At 37.5% G+C, this 24,518-nt stretch overlaps 1 protein-coding gene across 1 annotated transcript; it reads right to left on the bottom strand.

The window, feature by feature from the left end:
• Window positions 1-3,641: 3,641 nt before the first annotated feature.
• Window positions 3,642-20,113, bottom strand: grm1b (glutamate receptor, metabotropic 1b). Its single transcript, XM_063007949.1, has 8 exons — window positions 19,351-20,113; window positions 17,643-17,892; window positions 14,326-14,561; window positions 11,445-11,691; window positions 11,128-11,296; window positions 10,557-10,683; window positions 7,650-8,580; window positions 3,642-4,494 (listed from the first exon to the last, which is right to left on the bottom strand). The coding sequence occupies exons 1-8, from the start codon at window positions 20,111-20,113 to the stop codon at window positions 3,663-3,665; spliced, it is 3,555 nt and encodes a 1,184-aa protein (XP_062864019.1). The 3' UTR covers window positions 3,642-3,662.
• Window positions 20,114-24,518: the final 4,405 nt, after the last annotated feature.

Here is a 24,518-nt window from a genome sequence, read left to right as displayed (position 1 = left end):
TATATACATGTACAGAGCAATGAAATTCATTATCCGTATATCCTAGCTTCTCAGAGCGCAGGGGCCGCCATTGTAGCTGACGGTATTAAGGGCCTTGCTCAGGGACCCAACAGTGGCTGCATGGAAAAGCTTGGATTAAAGGCCGCAACGTTCTAGTTAGTAACCCACAACTCTACCCACTCAGCTACCACTTTCCCTGTCAACACAAGTGTTAGAATACATTTCTGAACTCACTCACTCACTTTCTTAACCGCTTATTCAATTAGGGTCGCACGAGTGCAAGGCACAAAGTAACACCCTGGATGAGGCACCAGTTCATCGCAGGGCACACACACATACACACCCATTCACCTATAGGGCAATTCAGTGTCTTCAATTAACCTGACTGCATGTTTTTCCCGGGGGAAACCTACGCAGACACGGGGAGAACATGAAAACTCCACACAGAAAGGACCCGGACCGCCCCACCTGTGGTTCGAACCCAGGACCTTCTTGCTGTGAGGCGACAGTGCTACCCACTGAGCCACCATGCCGCCCACCTCTGAACACAGCTTGATCTAATTAACCATATTATCTATCACTAGTTATATAGACATATATTAAGTGCGTACCAGAATAGATTGCAGAGCTACAGTACATTACACAACATATACACATTAAAATAATGCAGTTAAATCAAGGCTGTGCTTTTGAGTTTAGAAAGTTATTAAGGGACATCACATACCAAAATGTCTATCATATTTATTCTTGAACCCATCTAATAAAACACAAATGCAAAATAAATAAACCAAGATTTCAAAGTAGCCACACATCTCTACATTTTATATTAGAAAATCAAGTGTTAAACACTAAGCATGCTTAACATAAGGATTTCTCTAAAACAGTGAAAAAGAGTGGTAGATACCAGTTAATATGATAGAGTCCTTGACCTGGTCCCAAAATATACATCCATATATAGTCTGACATGTTGTATATACTGTACATACAATAGTTGTCGTAGAATAGAATCTATAGGCAGCACACTTTTTCTGTTGCCTAAGATGTCGAATAGTGGTAGGTGATGCAAATTATTTAAATGATACAAAGTCTATTAGTGGGAGCAAAGTGGGTCAGTATGATTCATAGTGTCCCCAATATTTCACATCTTGTTGCACATCTTGAGTTTGCAGGTGTAGCACAGCCCAAGAAAAAAATGAATAAACACATATTCATAGAGTTCTCTACTACTGCTATACAATACTTAACCAGTAAAATTATATTTAAAACATAGTTGTGCAATCCTTGCAAATAACTATAAACATAAAACCATTTTTTACAAAATAACATATAGTATTAAATATCAGAACTAAGTAATCATGTACGTTTGCTTAAACAACTCTTAACTATACAGTACTTATGTGTCATTTAAAGAAATACAAAGATTATAAAACATAATAGTCCAACATCTACATACAGTGTGATTGCACAGAGTAGCTGTACTATAAAGACTGATTTTGCTAACCCACTAATCCATCCTTATAGTATAGTATGTCATTAAACATTCTTTTTTTTAAACCTTAAAGCTGCTGTAATTAATATTTAAGAACACTTTGACTAATTGTCAACATCCTTACAGCTAATACTATAATAGATTCCTGAAAGAAAATACTGGGCTACAAACAATAAATAAAATATGTCAACACAGTCTAGCTGAAGTAGCCAGAAAATGTCTTTGCGCAGATAAGTCAGTACAAAAGAACAGTGATTTCACAAAGAGACAATGTGGCTGCAGGTTTTTATAACAAACAAGCACATTAATGTCTACAGCTGTGAGACTCACTAATATTAAATGCTCATCAAACTGTTTTTGTCTATGCAGACTTCCATATAAATCTCACGGTAAGACCGCTAGCTAATATCATGAGTGAAGGCAGATATAGGCTTTTTGATCTAAAATCATGTTAAACTACTTGCACCTATCCCATTACATTGTGTCCTGGTAGTACATCAACGCACTATTGTCTAATATATGCATACATCTAAAAAAGATAAGGGTGAAAGGAGAGCACAGAAACAAACAAGCATCAAGCACCTTTAGATATGATTTCAAACAAAACACAATTGGACTTGGAAAATTGGATAAAAATCTTATACAATAGAAGTAAGAATTAATATCTACAACTGACCAAAAAAAATGACAATATTCCTTAAATATATGACATGATACATATCTGTATAAGCATAACTTTAAGGATCATGTTTTAATGCTGAATATCTACAATTTAGATTTGATTTAAGCTACATTCTAAAAAATGCTGTCGGTGGCTCTGGCAGGAGTGCTTTTTAAATTCTATAGAAAATATATTTGTAAATATGTCTGATATGCAAAGCAATGTTTTGAATTTACAGGATATTAGTCTAATCCAGTTGTACTCAGACTATGGCTTGAGGGCCACATGGGGCTCTTCAATTTTAAAATGTGGCTCTAATGAATGTAACTATGAAATAGTAGTAGATTTGGAAAGCAAAACCAATTTTATTGTAATTTATGTCAAAAAGTTATTATCGCTATTATCGCATAAGAGGGTTTATTTATGCATTCATTAGGATTTTAACATCATGTTTTACACGCTTTGGTTACATTCATGACAGGACAGGTAATTACTGGTTACAGAAGATTCATCAGTTCAAGTCTTTAATGTCAAACACAGTCATGGACAATTTTGTATTTCCAATCGACCTCACTTGCCCGTCTTTGGAGTGTGGGAGGAAACCGGAGCTTCTGGAGGAAACCCACGCAGACACGGGGAGAACATGCAAACTCCACACAGAAAGGACCTGGACTGCTCCACCAGGGAATCGAACCCAGGACCTTCTGTGAGGCAACAGTGCTGCTCACCTTCATAAGAGATTAATTATGATAAATGCCCACTTTCCCTTAGCAAAATGACAAAAACTATAGCTCTCTGATTCCACTGTGAGCACAACATGAGGTTTATTTGATGGTAAACCACTCTAAGTGAAAAGATATCAGCAGTCAAATGTGTTAAGTTTGCAGGGTTCAAACCGTGGACATTAATAACACTTCACAATTACTGATAAGTACAAGAGCCATAGACCCAAATCTTTCAAGACTGTATCTTGCAGTCTTGCAGCCCACAAGCATCTTGTGTCTGAGTACCACAGGTATACTGTGAGGTTATGATTATTTAACTTACATTCATGTTTATAATAAATAACTTAATGATAGAATAAACATAAAAGCTTATCTGTGGTTTTTAAGCACTCGCAGTTCACACATACAAATGTACAAAATACAACTACAAACATATATTGACAAATAAAGATGTACTTCTTATATTTGACTGTACTTGTCAAATATATATATTTACTTCAATTACTGCATATAAAATTATTCTAAAATATCTAATGATGTGATACTACAGTTCACTTAATTATTGCACATTACATTTTCTAATTTTAAAACAATGTTTTTTTACAATTTCAATTCATTACAAATAAATATGAGAAAAAAGAGGAAAATAAGGTGTTTGTATGTCTGGTATATTTTTAGCCAGTTTCTTTCAGAATATCTCAGATGGTGAGAAAATACTTTTTTTTATAAATACTAATTTATAAATACATATATTCTATTCAGGCTTAAACAAGTACCCCCAACTTATTTACAGAGTAGAGAAGCTTTGTTTGTAGTCTTCGAGGATAACAGACGCATACATCACACTTGGTGGGGTGCACAGGATAGACTCAGACAACGGGGAGTTTGGGATTTGGCTTACTGAGCCAACTGAGTCCCTGAAGGGGGAGGGTGGCATGAGAGCAAGTGTGTCCTCCATTGCTAACTTAGTCTGCACCAACTCTTCATCATCATGAATTTGCGCATTGTCATACATGTAGCCATGAAGGAGTCCAAACTGTTCACTGTCCATGTCCAACTCCTCCTCCTCTAAGGAGGCTGGATTTTTTGTATAATGGCTCAGCTTCGGCTTCTCGGTTTGCATTACAAGGGGCCGATAAGGTAGCATCACTGCACTTTCTGGCTCAGATAAACTAATAATATCATCCAGATCAGGCATGCTGGAGTTTAACTTGGCCACCACTCGCTGAAAGTGGTCTGCAATGACTTGCTGTGGAAAAACACTTTTCTGTGGCAGGTGCTGCTCTGGAGTATAAAATTCCTGCTTTGTATTTATCTCTTTCACAGGCTCAAAAACAGATGACCGCATGTGATCAGTCAGATGAGGGCTGACTGGGGGATTATATCGGACCAGGTCACCCTCATCCTCCTCAGCTACATTGTATAGAGTTTTGGTACTTAGGTCTGAAAACTCCAGGCCTGTGTCATGGTAGGTATTAGTTAGAGGTTTGATGACAGCCATCTGATTGGAGCCGGGCTCCTGCTTCTTCACATGAACAGACAGTCTGTGCCACATGTGTTCTCCTTTCGGAGGATGTCTTGAACCTGGTTCAGACCATGACACAGACTTGCCATTAGAACTATGAATGAAATAAAGACGGCAGTTATTTCACAGGAACCAAGAAAAGTGAGCACAAGAACAACATTTCTGGTTCATGTAAAAATTACTGTCACTTCATTTTACCAGAAATTGTATTTTCTTATAATATCACATTTCTAATATAACAGGTACTAATTACTACACACATTAATACTAGCATAAATACAGTAACAAGAAAAAGTTTGTTGACCCTTTGAAATGATATGAATTTTGATTTGGTCTACATTTTTCACACAAAAGTATGTGGACACTCTCCAACTTCAATTGTTTCTGTCACACCCATTTCTAACAGGGTGAAATAATTTGTCAAAAATTAGAGGATGTTCAAGTGTGACTGTGCATCTGTGCACAAAGTAAGGTCAATAAAGATGTTAAGCAGAATTGAAATGATTTAGAACATGTACAGTTTATAATAAAATAATAATAGAAAAAACACATTGTGTTTAATTTAATAAAGGACAATTGTACTTTTTATGCCTTAATTAAAGATTTTGATTATAGATTCAGAGTGCAGTGGAAATGGTTTGAGTTTCTTGTAAAAAAAAAAAAAAGTGTACGTAGTTACATATTTTTGTAGTCACATTTTGGTAAATCAACTTAAACAAACAGATTTAGACAAAACTAAATCACTTATTAATACATATTTTTAACAAAACCACATGTGGTACAATTAATGGAACCTCTGCATTTAAAATGTTCCCAAAACATATGTTTTATGTTTCATTTTAATTTCATCTGACCATAGATCATGGTTCTAGTACCAATTCATCTGACCATAGACCAAAATTGCATTTTTCTCAATTTTCTTCCCAGTCTACACTGTGTTCCAAATTATTATGCAAATAATATTTTCTCAGATTTTCCAAAATTACCTATATGAATTGCAGTCATTGTAATTTTCCAGTCATCAACTATTAGAGTACAATTGAAAGGTTTTTGAACAAACTGCCAATGATAACAGTTTATTTTTAAAAAAATAAAACACTCAAAATGCACTCAAAATGCATGTTCCAAATTATTATGCACAGCAGAGTTTTCAACCTTTTCATTTTTATAAAGAACAAAAAAATTTTCATTTGTGAAATTATAAGCATTAGCAGGTTATTACAAACTGAAATCAAACAGTTTTCAAGTCAAAAGTTTATTCTAGGTGATGTTACATTTGCACATAGGACCCCTTGTTCGAAAGGAGCTTCTGAACTCTCTCGTCCATTGAATTTGTCAGGTTTTGGATGGTATCTGCTTCAATTGTTTTGCATGAGGACAGAATACCCTCCCAGAGCTGTTGCTTAGATGTGAACTGCCTCCCGCCATCATAGACACTCCTTTTGATGATGCTCCAGAGGTTCTCAATGGGGTTGAGGTCAGGGGAGCATGGGGGCCACACCATAAGTTTGTCCCCTTTTATGCCCATAGCAGCCAGAGATGCAGATGTGTTCTTTGCAGCATGAGACGGTGCATTATCATGCATGAAAATGATCTTGCTGCGGAATGCACGGTTCTTCTTCTTGAACCATGGCAGGAAGTGCTGTTTGAGAAACTCCACATACATTATGGAGGTCATCTTTACCCCTTCAGGGATCCTAAAGGGGCCGACAATCTCTCTCCCCATGATTCCAGCCCAAAACATTACTCCACCTCCTCCTTGTTGGCGCCGTAGCCTTGTTTGCATGGGGTGTCCATCAACCAGCCATCCTCCACTCCATCCATCTGGACCATCGAGCGTTGCACGGCACTCATCGGTGAACAAAACAGTTTTGAAGTCAGTCTTCATGTATTGTTTGGCCCACTGGAGCCGTTTCTGCTTGTGTGCAGTGGATAGAGGAGGTCGACAGGATGGCTTACGCACAGCTGCAAACCTCTGAAGGACCCTGCATCTTGTTGTTCGGGGGACGTTGGAGGCACCAGCAGTTTCAAAAACTTGTCTGCTGCTATGACAAGGCATTTTTGCAGCTGCTCTTTTAACCTGACGTAATTGCCTGTTGGAAAGAGTCCTCAATTTTCCCTTATCAGCACGCACACGTGTGTGCTCTGAATCAGCTACATACTTCTTGATTGTGCGATGATCACGATGAAGTGTCTTGGCAATGTTGATTGTAGTCATGCCTTGACCTAAACACTCCACAATTTGTTGTTTCTCAGCAGCCGACACATACTTTTTCTTTCCCATTTTGGCTGAAAATGTAGGCTGCTTAATAATGTGGGACAGCCTTCTTAAGTAGTCTTGCCTTTAATTGGACACACCTGCCAAACTAATTAGCACAGGTGTCTGCAATTGCTTTCAGTGATATAAAGAGCCCTGACACACATCACCATCAATGAGTTTAACTGACAAACAAAAAAATTCTTACCTTATCACTCCTAAACACTTTTTGCATAATAATTTGGAACACAGTGTAGTTTAGCCCAATTACCCATTTTACTTCCTCTAATGCTACTAACCTCCACTCCTGCACAATGAGGGTTTATATGGAGATCAGTATCATGCACAGAGAGTAAAACACCAATCCTCATTAACCCCTGTCTCTGTGCAGATGCCATCAACCAGACGTCATAATCGCAGCAGTTATGAAGACTCCCCATTTTGTCATGCTTTTACTGTGGAATTTTATCTTTCAGAGTTAGTTACTTTGCCTAACATCTTACATTTTGATGTGTCTCTTTTATATGTAAAAGGTAATTGTAAAGCCCGTTCCTCCAGTAAGAGCTCTTTAAATGACAACACCTGATTTTTGGTCAAATTATGAGCTTGACATTTTTTTTTATAAAATGTTTTTTAGGCTACACTGTGAATCATTATTTTAAATAAGACTTAGTTTAAAATAAGACCCCATTTTATGAATGAATAATTAAGAAATCCATCTAAATCCAAAGGGCTCACAAACTGTAACAGTCATTTATAGAGCAAAGCCTTTATCGACACTTGTGCTGAGACACCCAGGGGTATCCAGTTTTTAATTGCAGTTCTACTGTAAATCTAAGACGTCTGTGAAAGCTGTTAATTGAAGGATGCCCTGGAAATGACATGACCTGAATGTCTGGAGTGAAACATGAATTAAAAGACTGGGCTCATGGGTGCTCATGCAACAGGCTTAAAAAAGGCTAGGCTTCTGCTGCTGAACTGTATTCACTTACTTTGCATTTCCTGAAGGGTTCTTCTTGCGTTTTAGCATGTTGAGCAGGCTGTTGCTCCTGCAGGTGATTTTGCCATCACCCACGTGCATGCGGACAACGTCTGAGGTGGTAAAGGCACTCCGCACGTTTCTCTCTGGTTTAGCAATAATTATGTACATCTTTGGTGTAAACATGCAGCCCAGAGCCACAGTTACACTTAAGCTCACGGAGAAGGATGTGGTGATGATTTTGTAGTTGGAGCCAAAGTAGATGGGCACAAAAGCTAGCCAGATGATGCAGGTGGTGTACATGGTGAAGGCGATGTACTTTGCTTCGTTGAAGTTGGCTGGCACATTGCGGGTTTTGAAAGCATAGTAGGTGCAGCTGAGAATGAGAAGGCCGTTGTAGCCCAGTGGTGCCACCATGCCTGTATTGCTGGTGTTACAGATAAGATAGACCTCCCTGATGCTCGGGTAGAACTTGATGGGTGCTGGGGGTTCCAAGATGATAAGTGTGATCTCCAGTGTAAGCTGTAAACTGATGAGGACAAAGGCGATGACCACCTGAGCCCAGGCGCTCATAAAGCGCGGCTTGCGTGTGCAGATCTTCTTTTTGCTGCCAGCCAAGATGCGGGCAATTCGGTTGGTCTTGGTGACCAGCGCCGAATAGCACATTGAGGCTGAAAGTCCCACCAAGAGACGCTGAAGATAGCAAGAGGCCACTGTAGGCTTGGCTATAAGAGTAAAAGGGCAGATATAGCCAAGAAAGATGCCAGCAAGTATAATATAGCACAGCTCTCGACTGGAGGATTTGACCACAGGTGTGTCTCTGTACAGGATAAAGACGAAGGTGACGAAGCTGGTTACCAGGATACCCAGACAAGAGAAGACCACTGCTGCAATTGACTCAGCATGACTCCACTCCAAATAATGCAGAGGAAGCGGTTCACAGCCTGTGAAAACAAGGATAAACAACAAACATGTTGTTTGAAAATGAAAGTAATTGTTTTAGTTACTGAAGCAAGGAAGCAGGTCATTGCCCGTTAAGTTGACTAGACAACTCAAAGTGCTTAACAAGTTCTTTTTGGATGTCAAAAGCTCTATAGGTTCTTTTTTTTTTTTTTTTTGCTTTTTTTTTTTTACAAAATTCTTTTCCTTGTCAGGCTAATAGTGGGTCTGACAACCACGAAACGTAAAGCACAGGACACTCACTCACTCCCTCACAACTACAGGCAATTAAGTGCAGCCAGTACACCTTCTGTTGTACTGAGAGAAGTATCAAGGAGAAACCCACAAGAAACGGGGATAACATACAAAATAACTCCTTACAGGTAATAATCAATGTTAAAAATTTAACTCAGGTCCCCAGACCACACTGTGCCATGCTAAGTCCAAGATAGTTTTAAAGACATGTTTTTATTTACATCCACATACAATTGCCCCCCACAATCATGCAATGCATGATTTGTAAAAAAAAAAAAAAAGTGGTTCAAAAAGTACATTTTAATTTGTTGAATAATATAAGGTGACATTAGACTGTAATTTTATAATTTAAACTGTTTTGTAATAATAGTAAATGTTAGACAAGTAAAAAATGACAAAGTGCAGATATCTTTCAGTGTTGTACTGTGTAAATGTTACTAAAACATTCTTTATTTATAAGAATAGTAGTAAAATATAATGTGTTACTCTTCACTACCTAATGAAACATGAATAGAGCAGAGCTATAAATATTTTATACCAATAGATTACTACGCTTAAAAAACAAATTAGCTGAACATACACAGTTACCATGAATTTATAAAGAAATATATAGAGAAAGGACAAAAGCAAAGTAGTTGGACTGACTTTTTCTGCTGTAAAACTGACCATTTGAGTGTGACCAGCTCTCTAATGCACCAAGTGCAAAAGTAGGTTTCCAGTTCAACTAAAAATAAACAGACTCTCCACTTAGGGACCGGCTGTATGACAGAACCGAGCCAAATGGGAGAGAAAAGTCTGTGGCATGTAAACTGATACAGCATCCACCAGCTATTCTGTGTGATTGAAATGTAATCAAGATTAAAATTAAATGTACTATTCACAAGAAACCCCATAGAATATTTATTTTTAATATGGCACAATTATTGTATCATTCATAGTACTGTATTTATTAATTTAATAAATTAAAGGATGTACTCATTTTATCTGTTTTTTAAAATGCAAGAGCCATCTAACAAGACATGTGTAGTCATCACGTGTTGGACCAGTATGCAAAAATATAGCAAGAACAGCTTAGTGTTTTATGACATTAAACATCACCGGGCCTTTGAAAAGAGGTCAGAGAAGTAGGGAATTAAGTAGGTCTGTCACAAGTACACTAGGAGAGCGAGTAAAAATGATAAATGGCCTTCAGGTGTCATGGGAAACCTTTTGAAAATAGGACAAAGCTCGCTTCTCAAACAGCTAAAACAGAATGTAGGACTCTGTATTACTCAGTTATTCTTTATATTGTTTGGATTTTAAAGTAAAGACTATATAGGTTTATTTAATTTTAGGGTTATTAATTGTTGACCTTACAATAAAAATCAGCTGTATAAAACTGCCAAGGCTTAGTCTAACCCAGAATGTTTTACTTTAATTATGAAGTGAAAGGTATGTCTGTGTAAGGAGTCTGGCATGTCCCCCCCCCCCCAATTTTAGGAGTGAGTAAATAAAAGGGTGTGTAACTGTTGCATTGCAATAAATCCAGACTGTATTCCTGTGTAGCACCCAGTGTTCTGAGTGGCACCTGACCCATTAAGACCCAGATAAAATGGTTAGTAAAAATAAATGTTAATTTTCAAAACAACTGACTATTCCTGTTTTTATATACAGATAAATGTACAGATGCACTTAACACCTCCTTTTTAGGATAAAAGCTAAAACAGAAGACAGAAGACTACTCTACCTTGCAGCTCCTTATCCGGCCACCAGCCAAGCTCACAGGCCCTGCAGGTGAATTCATCCTGTACGTACTCATTATCCTTACAGGCAGTGCAGATCCAGCAGCAGCTCACCTCTCCCTTCCTGATTACCTGAAGAGATAAAGAGGAGGAACCAGCTGTAAGACATTGGGTTGAATAAAAAATAGAGCAATGGTCTCAATATTTCCATGCAATAACACACCCACAGATACTGTACTGTCCTATGACAATGTGTATATGCATACATGTGTACAAAATATATTTCATATCACATAAATTTAATTTATGACAGAGACAGAGCTAAAGAGATGGCACTGGCTATATACCATCCCTGTACAATATGCCATCAGTATCATCAATAAAATTGGTAATGAAAATGTTAACTGATAAAAGTTGAATTATTTTTTTTATTTTTTTATAATATTATAAATTCCCACATGTTCAGAAACCAAAAAGTAGTATGTATCAATAATACAGAATACAATCTCATACAATTCTAATACAGTTCTTTTGGACAGTCTATTACAATGAGTTTTAATAAAGAATTAGATTCACCTTTATTTCTCCCTTAGAACAGGGCTCACTGCAAACTGAGCGAACCATTTTACTCCGGTTCATCTGGATCATATAATCATCAATACTCAGGACACCTTCATGCCATGAACCCACATTGATGTAGTCATATACACCAGGCTCCACATACTGCAGATTCATAATATCATACCTAAGAGAGCATAACAGAACAGGACTCAGTCAGTATAAACCATAGTGATCATTTTCTAAACTGTAATTATAATTATAATAAATGGACCTAATTAATCTTACATTTGAAATACACAAGTTGAGTAATGTCTGGGATAAGTAAGACTGACCTGCCTGGTGAATCTCCATTCTCATCAAACCACACATCCTCACCAGATACTCCAGAAAAAGAGGTTTTGAGAAGGAATTCCAGCAGTTTGCTGCCATCAATGGGGTCCATGGCTTCACACAGACCCTCAGAGCCATGACACAGGTGCTGATGCATGTCATGCAGGCCATGAGCCATGGCATAGATGGCATTGATGACAAAACCCATCTTACTGTCTTGTACGTAATTTTCCTCTAGATTTTCATAACCTGCAGATACAATCAGGCCAGATAGAATGTTATTGTTTTTTGGTTTGGTTTGGCAGTTTCTGTTTAAATTCAGCATCATCCAGAAAAATCACCAACATTCATAAGTTACATACTTTACTCAATTAAACCAGTGCATAAAGGCATCCATGTAGCCACACAATTCAGCAAACGGCAAATCACATTACACTCTTATGCACAGTGTAGCGTGGAGTCAAATAAATAATAGAGTGTCCAACGACCCAGAATTCATTTAAAGCTATGGGCAACGAAGAATAAAAAGTAAAAATGTCTAAAACTATAAAACCATGCTGGTTAACAGAATAAAAGACTGTCATTTAGTATTAAACTAGTTATTGAATTAGTAACATAAATTAGTAAAATTAATCATAGCAATTAAGCAAAAAAATAAATAGGTTACAGTTCCTGCCATTTCTCCTGATTTTCTTCAGTACCCGTAACAGAGATGTGTCAAAGGACACCCTATTAGCATACTGCCTAATGATCTGTACCAAGCTAGCATGAAGCATTTTAAGCTGTTGATGGTTGGCTGGCAGAAAAAAAATACTAACGCTAAATATTGAAGCAAGTTGGCTACAAGTTATCACACAACTTCCACCTTATTTTATAACCTACCTCCTTCATACCCTATGCTTATCAGTCCCACCAGGATCCTGCAGTCTTTTTTTTTTGTTTGTTTTTTTGTTCATTGATCTTGCCTTTCTCAAAATTTGCAGCTCTATTTAGTTATTTTTAAGCAAGGACAACATGTGTGATAGTGGCTGACACGGTTGAATAGTATTTACCCTATATTTCAGAAATCACAACTTTGTGCACCTAGCAGTAATATAAAATGTAGTTATATTGGCTTGATCTTTTGTCTGTATTATCCATGACTTATCCTACACACTTACTTTAACTATTGTTATGTCAATTCCAGCTGACGTACACATGAATTGTAGAAACTAAATAAACATTGAGGGTACGGCATGAATTTGGTTAAATCTTGCATTGCAAATTCCTGGAGAGACTGGTTCATATTTGAGTTGCAGCAAGCAATAATGCAGCCTTAAGTGAGACATGCTGTATGGAAATAGCCTTCATAAGGGCCAAAAAAACTAATCTTACAAAAAAAGTGTCATAAATAAAAAAAACTCATAACTTAAACAGTATAATAGTAATAGAAATTCTAATATTATTAGAATATGATTACAATGTTTTATTAACAGGCTATAACATTGAGTAAATGGCAGCACTGGTGTTTTGTATATGAGTAAAGTCATTCTGAGTCATAGTCATACAGACTCTTATCGATGATGATCCTAACAGGATTTATAAATGTAGGATTCTTTTTTGGAAAGTAAAAAAGTAATAGACAAATTACGCTTTTAAGGATTTATTGTGGCCACAAACCAAAAGTGCATGATTGCACAGAAGTTTCCTTACATGCAGCAAAGCCAGTGGGGGGGTCAGAATTAAAGTGAATGTTATTGGGATTAAAATAATATATGTCAAAGTGCACAGTTTATTACTGAAGTTCCCAATAACGTTGTATATATTAGAGGTCTACCGATATATTTTATTCTTAGTTGTACTGTATTCTTATTGCTACGATAGTCAGCAACAGTCAACAGTAATGGCAAACCTATACTCATTACCATAATGATACAACAGTTTAAAGTTTGTGGTTTACACTGTACATGTTTGAGTGATATCAGTTGACCTCTTGTTATACTGTAAAGTGAATATAAATAAAGTAAATAAAGTGCCTTCAAGCTGTTCATTTAGAAGCATTTACTTACCATGTTGTAGCTCTAAACAGAAAAATAATAAAACAGCAGACTATGACTGTCACTATAAACATTCAACAATTGTATTTGTTTCTGTGCTTTTAGTGTCAATGATTTTAGGTGTGACGTGTAATGTTTATTTAACATGCAGTAGAACTAAAAGGCTTTTAACCTTCTGTAAGCAAGATTTCATACATGGGTGAAAGAGGTGTTTTGTTCTATGAAATGCACACCAAGCGTGAGTCTGCTCCAGTTCATCTAAACATTGCCTTAATGAAAGCAAATTTCAAGAGACCTTCAAAGAAACACTGTAGAGATGCATGTAGATGAACAGGCTACTAGGCATTTCTAAAGACCCAAACATCAGCAATAATTATAGCATAATGCAAAAAAAGATTACAAACTTTATAGCAGCTGAACTTACAGTATTAAAATAACTAAAAAGAATGAAAACTTAATGATCTAAACTGAAAGGTAACAAAAGTGATATGTGAATAACATGCATGTTCATATGTTCATATTTATATTTGTTTTAAATGTAACTTGATTGGTTTGTTTTCAGCTTTCAGCAAAATTAAAATGGGAAAATAAAATGTATATCAAACATGGTAAAAAGATATCTGTACATCAAATTTAAGCAAATGTGTATGAATAATGTATAACTTAATTACCTAAATCATCTTTTGAGTCAGCAGAGAAATTATACGTACATCGGAAAAGAAGAAAATATGTAATATTTTCAGTAATTCAGTAAAGTCAGTAATTACAAAGGATGTACCTATGGTATTTGTTTGCACAGTTATTTTACCTGAAACTATATCCAGATATATATAAAAACTGGTCTCACCTGAGCAGTTTTTCCTGTAGTTTTTGTTCTCCTGTGGGTGACCAGGGATGCGACATTGAAATCTGTGTTGCCAAAACTCAGCAAACCACGGATTCCTGGTGTTCGAATTGAGCTTTAATTTCAAGAAGTAATTATCAAAAGATGTGACTTCCTCAGTCTGGAGCTTCATGGTGATGCCCCCCACAGCTTCCTGTTCGTAGCCCTCCACCACCTCGTCTCTGTCTGCCCAGCCATCACTAAAGTAGGCAGATCACACAGAGTTTAATTAGTTCACTAATTACTGCCAGCTTTTTTCTCAGACTCACACCTGCAACACATAAGCAATATGAGCATAACATCTAGATATCCTCAAGTGAATTGGCCTAGTTTATTACAAGCTTAATAAGAATGATTGCACAGACTTATTTCTGCCCTGTAAAGCTAAAACGCTTTAGCTAATAATTCTTTCTTTCTACCAATACCATTTCCAGAATTTTTGTAAAATGCAACAAAAAGTAGAATCTGTGATTTGTTTATTTAGTTAAACCTTTATGTATGAAAAAGAATTGACTTTCAATGTTCTGGCTGACCAAAACAGACAATGCACTAACAAAGCTGTGTTTGGTGTGGAAGAACTTAAATTGCATATCTCAACCCCTGACCCTAACACTATCCAACTTATCTTTGAGAGGAATTTTTACTTTCAGATCACAGCTACACTGACTTTAGCTAAGGCAATGAGCATCTGTGGTTTTTTTGTGACTATGAGCTGGTACTAAGCCCCTGGAGATTTTTTAGCAAGCTGACCACTCACGTGTATATTTAGCACTATTCAAGTCTCATTTATTTGAGTATAATGACTGTACAATATGGCTTTGTAACTTTCCAGCCTCATATAGTTTTTAAAAAATTATGAACTTTCCTGGAGTGTAGCATAGTTTCCTGTACCTTCATTTTAAGGTTCTAAATGAGTAAGCTTCATATTCTGGTAATCTTGTTGACTTAAAGCCTGGATGTGTTTAGTTGGGTAATCTGGATTAAAAGAAAATAATCAAAATGTTTGGTTAATTGGTTAATAAGTAACAAAGGAGTCAGGTTGATATGATGGGTAGCTGTCTACTAAATAAAACAAAATATTGTGTAATATCAAATATTGTTTATAGGTGATAGATCAGTGGTTAAGATACTGAACTAGTGAACAGATGGTTGCTTGTTCAAGCCACACCAATGCCAAGTTGCCAATGTCGGACCAAAGTGCAAGGCCCTCAATTGCTTGAGGTGTACTTGTTCCCAGGTTTTAGCTGCTTTGAATTAACAGTGTCTGCTAAATGCTGTAAATGTAAATTATTTAAAACTATTCAGTGTCAACAAAAGTAATAACAGACAATTAGTTTTATATCACTAAACATCACTTTTTTTATACATCTCTTCAGTGTAGTAATCATTTTGTTTTTGTGCTTAAAGAAAGTATAATTCTGGTGCTACTCAGTGTTACCAAAGCCATCTGCCTCACAGCATCCTTCTATAATGTGTGCCAGGAATGGCCTATTCTTAGGTGTAGGAATTATTCACCTCTAGGCAGTGATTGTGTTATGATATCAAAGTGGGCAAAGAAAGCATACACAGTAAAAAAAAACTTACTGAAGATTAAGTTACAAATCTTTCTAACATTTTTATATCACTATTTGCATAAAAATGGCTGTTGGCTTACAATCTAATATTCAGTGATTTTTACTTGGTCCAAATAAAATTGTAACAACTTTTCATTTTTGTCAACTGCTTTATCTTGGTCAGGGTCACAGGCAAGACTGATATACTGGAAAACACTGTGTGCAAAGCAGGAACACTCCGGACAGGGTGCCAATCCATTGTAGGGTGAGGCAGCAAAGTAGACCTAACCTAAACATAGTACTGTTTGTCAAGCACTGTGGAACATCAAATGAGTATTTCAAGTTGAGTTAGAATGAGTATGTTATCAACTTATTCAAGAAAGAACAGAACATATTTTTTCTCTGTATAGATCTGTATTGCTGTTTTTCGGTAGAGTTTTGAATTAGCCACCCTCACTGTCCTTGACCCAAAATAGAACAGCCTTGGCCAGTTGATGTTCTCTTTTTCAGTCCACAGAGACTTACTGGCAGCAAGTAATGTGTTGAAGAATGTTATTAATTGTTTAGTCACAAATTATATGGGTTATCATAATGAATATAAAACTAGCTGTTTTACATCCATTAAACGTATTTTTAAATCGTGTGGTTTTTTATAATGTGCCAGCACAAACAGGAAAATGATTCATACAGTAGATTATATTTTTGTGTATGTGAAAGCTGGTGTGATACTTCAGACAGCCTTCTTTGTGATTTACATAGTACGCAGCTCAGTCTAGAATACTTAAAAATGGCTTGTTATGCCTCATGACAAAAAATAATTAGGAAAAAGTCAGATTAGTGGTTAAGGCACTGGACTAGTAATAGGAAGGTCACTGGCTCAAGCCCCACTACTGCCAGGTGTAACGTGGTGGCAGCCATCCATGAGCTGATCCATGTTACGAGTCGTGTCCCTCTGCACAACCTCTCTCAGTTGGCAATCACCTGTGCCTGTGTAGTTTGGATGACTGATGAGGTACAGAGGCTCAGTTGATTGTGATCTATTAATCTCTTTTGATTGACAGTCACCTGCCCCTTTTAAGCATTAAGTCACTTCAGATGGAAGATTTTCTATATATCTCAGCTACTCTCTGTCTTCTTTGCCAGCTTCTTTGTTGGCACACTTGCATTTTTCTGAGGCTGTGGTGCCGACTTGCTTGGTCTGGTCAGTTTTTTTGCTGATGAGGGTTGTCAGCATTCTTTTGTTTTCTGGGAACTCAAACCAGTGACGCTGTGTTTTGAGCCTCACAAGAGATTCGCCCTAGGAGACGGATTGCCCCAGAGGCAGTTTCATCCCTTTTCTGAATCTGGATTCACCTATAAATCAACTGAATTGGTGTGGAATGGGGGTTCTGCAGGTTTAGACAGCTCCTTGCTGGTCATGCCACAGGTGGCCTGACTAGCCTGTCATATTGTAACATTCAGTTCTCATTTTTGCATTCTGCTTTTTTTCTTTCCACTTTTCCACTGCAGACTGCAGATGTTATATAGGTTTTTTTTTTATCATTGCAGATGTGTGGCATTACGTGTTGTGCCAGCCCTGTTACACCAGATTACCAATGTTCGGAACTTGAGCAAGCAGAATTTTTGCTTGTCAAAGTCAGAAGGCCTCAGGTTATGTGCTGCAAGTGAACTATACTATACTATACTATCTTTATACTATCTAGCTCACACAATTGAAATGTTAATTACCTTCCAATTAGCAGGAATTCACCAGCCACTCCCAGGCGTCTCATGGCCATTAGAAGTCCACGCACAGTCATGCCCTCGCAGAAACACACCACTACCCGGGCTTTGGGCAGCCGCTCCCTCAGTTTTCTCAGTAGCCTGTCAAACTGTTTCTCGCCAGCATTGCTGTAGATCTTGTCAGAGTGGGAAATGCACAAACCCTCCTGAGATGCCAGCTCCTTAAAAGCATCCATCCCACTCTCACCGTAGTTCCCTGTTAATGAACACAGCAATGTAACTTTTTGGGCAAAGCTGAACAAAACAGGCAGGCATCTGGATACCTTGTGGTATAACTTTTGTGTATCACTGAGGTACATTAATCTATTACATGACAATCATTGCCATAAAAACGGAAATTAAATATAATTATAGATTCCTTTACTGAGAAGAAGAAAACATTTGCACCAGGATTGTGATTTTTTTTTTTTTTTTACCCCTCTTTTTCTCCCACTTTAGAGCATCCAATTTCTACCTGTCAGTCAATCTCTCACTAATGCTGGTCCCTGCTCCTGACTGGGACTGACGAAGCTGCTCCACGCACAGCAATCAACCGTCTTATCACCTACACTTGACGAGTGTAGCGTGGCAAAGCACTGCGTACGGGAGGAGGATCACAACCTTTCACTGCACTCCTTCCCATCTCCATGCAGGCGCCACCAACCAGCCAGCAGAGGGCGTAATCGCACTAGTCTGAGAGAGAGTCCTCATCCAGCTAAGTCCCGCCCCTCATCTGAACAATCATTGTTCATGCAGCTGCCCAGCCTTCAGGGAAGGGAGAGCTGAGTTTCGATACCATGTATCCGGGATCTCAACTCTGGTGAAGAGCATGTGTTTTACCGCTGCGCCACCTGAGCGGCAAGGTGTGCATTTTAATAACCTCCTAAATGTGGTCATTTACAAAAAGACCACTTTCTGGGCAGCTTTGACAGGCTGATGCATTTTTGTCCAAACTGCTCATGGGGTTATGTAGGACACATTTGCATTGACAAGCACAAAGTGTCTTACATCAGCTTCCTGCAAAGGCAATTCTAACAAAGTAACATTTATAAAAATTACTATTATTTCTTAGTTCCCTTGAGGGTAACTAGACAGTTAAAAAGTATCACCTTGAGGAGAGGACCGCAAGATTGTAAGATATAAATGCAATTGCAGGATACTTAATCAAGGTTGAACATGACTGAGGCTAAAAAGCCACAAACTAATTAAATAATAATCAACTAATAACTAAAATACTGGGTGGCAGATAGACAAGCTCATCAGTCAAACTAGGAGACATCACACTTCAAGCTCTCACCAAGAAAGAGACAGACACTGCCGATAGCATGGCAGGTGGACATAATACTGTAATTATCCTGTAATTCTCCAGAGCATTACATTCATAAGCAAGTTCCAAGTAGTGAAAATCATGCAGTGGCAACAGCAGTAAATCTTCTAGGTTAAATTAAACAGATTAAGAAATACTATATACAAGAACTGAGCACTGACTGTGTTAGGTTTCATTTTCTGTCACTATTACAAGAAGTAAAACAGTTCACAACAGTTTATATTTGTGTCCAAAAGTCACTTCTAGCCAATATTATATTTTGTTGACCTTTGAAGCAAAAATAATTAAACTTAACCTCAGCAAAATATTATTAACATCAGCAGAAAATTCCTACGTTTTTAAACTTACCTTCAGTGTGGACAGCTGACACATAAGTCCAGTTATACCGCTTTACAATGTCCAAAAGGGCCCTTGCTTGAAGTGTGTCAGATGGCACAACACGGAGAAAGTACTTATAAAGGGTTTTATCACTCAGATCAATGCTAGTGGCTGAGTAGGCAATTTGAGGAATGTTGAAAAGCTGCAGTAGATTCTGTACCTGGATTGCCACTGAACTTGACCCAGGTCCAATTACACCTGCGATTGGCTTCTTAATAGCAGGAAGCTGATTAGATGGAGTTCCATGAATACACCACTTTGACCCATCAGCATCATCACGGATTGAAATAAGGGAGTCTCTTATAAACTCAATGCTCTGCTCCAATGCAACTGATGAGTGCCAGCATGAGTCCCTAATCTCGCATCCCAGTGTTATGTTGGGTAGGAGATAGGGGTCAGCATTGATTCTGTCTAAAGTGTGGAACATGGCTTCTACCCGCTGAATGCCATACTGCTCCCTGATCTCACCACATGTTCTATCAGCCACGTTCTCAGCTGATGGCTGATGGTGGACAGAAAATAGGGCACCAATGATGATATCACCATCCATTCGGGCCACAGAGCGGGACCCAGCCCTGGGTACCACTGACCTCTCATATATGTTTCTGGCTGCACAGACCAATAGAAGGAAGAAGAACAAAATGAAATGCATTCTTATTATATTCCACTTGGTGCAAAATGCTTCTGTTGCTGAATCATATTTGTAGATGAAGGGATGATGGGATGTTGACATCTATCAGGTTCACTTTTAACATATCTGCTGCTTCCAGTTCAAATAAAAGCAGGATTACCAGATACCCTGCAAAGAGAAAGGAACACTGTAACACTTCACAATTGCATTATCACAGTGAGGAGATTCATTTTCAATTTTAAAGGTTAAATACCAAATACAGTATTCTAAATGTATTTAATAAAGCCTTCTTTAAAACATACACAGAGTAAGCTGCAGTATTTAATACATTTAAAATAAAGAAACTCTCTTTTATCTTTTTTTCTCCAAATACATGAATTGTCACACAGTGGTGGACCAAGTGCTTGGTAGGTTTTTAATAATCTTCTATGTGGTTGTCATTTGGGTGCGTGTCCCTGTAATGGTCAGCTGAGATTTTTCAAGGGACAGCATTGGTTTATGTCTCTGTAGAGCAAATTTTCCTTTTTCTTTTCTGGGTAGGCGTATAGAGTGTGGTATTTTCTACTCCACTAATGTGCTTGCCTATCTGTTTAATGGCTTCTCCAATTTGGCCTCCAGTTTTTGTTTCTTTAATTTATTTCTGTTATTTTCCCACCATTTGTTTTGTAGTTTCCTACTGTGTGTGGCTCTGTAGGCACACTATTGTTTTGCCATGGTTAAGCATCCTGCATATTGGGTACATCCTCCCCGGGCTTGTGGTGATGGGACTACACCTGCTGTCTCACTGGTGAGGCATGCCTCGTCCTGTTACACAGATGTTTTCTTCATAACCGTATTATATGATGCTTTCTATTTTTCAAGGGAGTGTGCCATGTTGTACTTGTAAGCAGTTAAGAGTCTGGGGTGGGTCTACAATGTGACTAACAGGAGGAATGTGTTTTACAACTGTTGTTTTCTTAGTCTTATGATACACTTGCTTGAATTAAATTGTTTTAAAAAAAACTCATTGTATCCTCATGGTGTTTAATAGTAAGAACAAAATACAGACAAGAGCATAATACTGACCTAAAAATAACTATTATATATGTAGGTCAGTGTTATGCTCTGGTCTGTATTTTGTTCTTACTATTAAACACCATGAGGATACAATGAGTTTCTTTAAAACAATTTAATTCAAGCAATATATATATATATTTAAGAAGTAAGTGAGCGGCACGGTAGCTAAGTGGGTAGCACTGTCGCCTTACAGCAAAAAGGTAATTCCCAGGTGGGGCGGTCCGGGTCCTTTATGTGTGGAGTTTGCATGTTCTCCCCGTGTCTGCTTGGGTTTCCTCCGGGTGCTCCCGTTTTCTCCCACATGCAAGTGAGGTGAACTGGAGACACTAAATTGTCCAAGACTGTGTTTGATATAAACTTGTGAACTGATGAATCTTGTGTATAAATAACTAGCGTTCCTGTCATGAATGTAACCAAAAGTGTAAAACATGACGTTAAAATCCTAATAAACAAACAAACAAACAGGTAAGTAAGTATATAAGTATAGATCTAAACACAGCAAGTGTATTGTGACCACTGCTCTTTCAGCACCATAGACAGCATTTAGTCCTAATTCCTCTCTGTACAGCCTAACCGAACCATTCTAGTAACAGTACTTTTACATTTACATATTGTACACATAGGCAGTTGTTCTAATTCAAACTTTTACACATTTTCTCAATTGTTAGGAGAATGAGACACAACAAGAACCAAATCTGAAAACAATCCAACCCAGTAACACTCAACCAACACTGAAACCCATGCAGCGTTTGTATACTTATTATGATAATATGCGTGTAGTCAGATAATGAATGCAGTACAGGTTTACCTGAAATTCAGAAGTAAATCATTTCCTCTTCTTTCTTGTACCGTTCTGTTCTATTTAGTACCAAACTGCAGTGAGTTTCTCCTGAGCGGACTGGTTCTACTTCTCTATCCTGAGTGCGGATCCCCCTCCTTCAGCTCCTCAGCGCACCCAAAAGCAGGTCACATCCACCGCAATCCCAGTCTGATTCGCTGGGAAATGCCACTATGTGGTGATCTGTTTATAATTGTTTTATATGCATAAAATTAAAAGAAATCAATGAATAACCAATTTATCTATACTGGATTTTGTTTACCAGGCTAATTACACTGTAACATGTTTATGGTCAAAACATCAGCAACTTACTGAAAATAATTAGCAGCAAGTTCATTTTCAAACCCCATTTTCAGAGAGGTTAAAACATTTGTAAAATGCAACGAATTAAGTTCATTCTTCTTTTCATTCATAATACACAAAGAAAATATTTCAAAGAAAAGTTTTTCACTGACCAGCTTAAAGATATTTTGTAAATATAAATTTGAATTTGATGCCTGCAACACAATCAGAAAAATCAAAGGCATTTTAACACTTTGTTACGTCACCTTTCCTATTAATTACACTTTTTATCATTTGGGAACTGAGGGTACTAATTGTTGCAGTTTTGCAATTAGAATAATTTCCCATTCTTTAATGATGCAAGACTTCCAGTCTTTGAGTATCATTAGCTAAGTCTCCTCTTTATTGTGCACCATACATTTTCAGAAGGAGACAGATCTGGTCTGTAGGCAGGCCAGTTAAGCCCATGCACTCTGTGTCTACAAAGTCATATACCGCTGTGGCACATGCAGAATAAGGCCTGCCATTATCTTGCGTAAATTACTATGGACTTCGTTGCACTCCCATGCCAAGGCAGAAGTTAGGTGTTGCACCTTTACTGGATGGTCCTTCTTGTCTTTGGCACAGTGAACTGTTTTCTCAAAAACAAGCTGAAACGTGGAGCACATCAAATTTCCACTGACATTTGGTCGATCTGAGATGAGCTCAGCAGCATTTCTACATCAAATTCATGAAAGACTTTTAATCTTTCTAAATGCAGAGGTAGACTGTGTTAAGTGACAATGGTTTTCTGAAGTACTTCTAAGCCCATGTGGCAATAATTATGCCAGTAGCATGATGGTTTCTCATGCAGTGCCATCAGAGTCCGAGGGTCACGCATATTTATTAGTGGTTTCCACCTTTGCCGCACTAAAATCTCTCTGAATTGTCTGAATGTTTTGACAAGATTATGTATGGTAGATGATGTAATCCAAAATGGATTTACATTTTCAGCAGACGCCTTCATCCAAAGCGACTTACATTACAGTCTGAGCAACTGAGGGTTAAGGGCCTTGCTCAAGGGCCCAACAGCAGCAACCTAGCAGTGGTGGGGCTTGAACCAGCAACCTTTGGATTACTAGTCCTGTGCCTTAACCACTAGGCTACGGCTTGCCCTTTGTCTTGCACATAACATGTTAATAATTTTCTCTCATAGTTTGGCACAAAAGTGATAAGCCAAGACTCTTATTCGAGACTGAGCTTTTGGTAAATCTCCATTTATACCCCATCATGATAACCTCACCTATTAGTAATTCACTCGCTTGTTAACCAAAACAATAAAAGTCCTATATTTGTATTTTCGCAGATGCCTCGGTAAGCTTAAAAACTAATTACCTGAGGGAAATCATCGTCTAATTTTTATGCTTAAAACTATCACGAAAAATATTAACACTGAAGGCACGGAAAAGATTGTTTTTAACTGGTGGAAAAACTGTCTCGACAGGTTTTTTGTGCAGAATTAAATTAAACCTTGTTTGGCCGCTAGATGTAGCTATTAGCATAAGGTCACAGTATTCCGTACATTTGTTACTGAAGTCTATTGCAACGAACAAACTCTTGTTACTGAAATAAAACTGAAATAATAAATAGAAAAATACTACATTTCTACCTGAATACCAAGTCCTTATTTGTATTATTTCGACAAGTAAATAAAAAAATACAAAACCAATATCAACATGACTTGCTGTTTGAAATACTACACATCTGCAGGTTTTACTGCTACCAGACGTTTTATCTGTGTTTACATTACAAAAACGAATGTGTGGATTAACGGAGTCTTTCAGACCAATTAAAAAGAAAGACTATTTGCAGTGGAAATATTTTAGTGACCAGGATATAATGAATACGAAATTCAATCCTAAATAATAACAATACTAAATTATCAGAATGTAAAGCCTGACCAATTTAAACGTGCCAACTAGCATTAGACTATTGAGTCGTGAATTACTACAGCGCCATCTAACGGTCAACATGTGAATTCACGCTGTCTTTGTTTTGGTCCAAACCTACCTCACATCCGGTATTTTAAACATGGCGGAATGCTGGGGATAATTCCATCACGTTAGTAAAGCTGCAGCTAAAACGAAGCTCTTTTAAGAGTTGTTGGGTTTGTGCATGGAGGACATTTGGCTGTCGATTGGGTAATTATTGTTCGTTGCATGTTTCATTTTGTAATTCTGTTATTACTTGGGATGTGAAGATTAACTCATGTCAGATATCTGAACTACAGTATTTGTTAGGTTCCTGGCTTCTAATCCTATTTTAGGATTTTTAGAAAATGTGAAATATGTT

This window comes from Trichomycterus rosablanca, chromosome 13 (genome assembly GCF_030014385.1).
Source record: "Trichomycterus rosablanca isolate fTriRos1 chromosome 13, fTriRos1.hap1, whole genome shotgun sequence".
NCBI classification, from domain to species: Eukaryota; Metazoa; Chordata; class Actinopteri; order Siluriformes; family Trichomycteridae; genus Trichomycterus; species Trichomycterus rosablanca.
The sequence above is the reverse complement of the archived record's forward strand: the minus strand, read 5'-3'. Positions and strand labels throughout refer to the sequence as shown.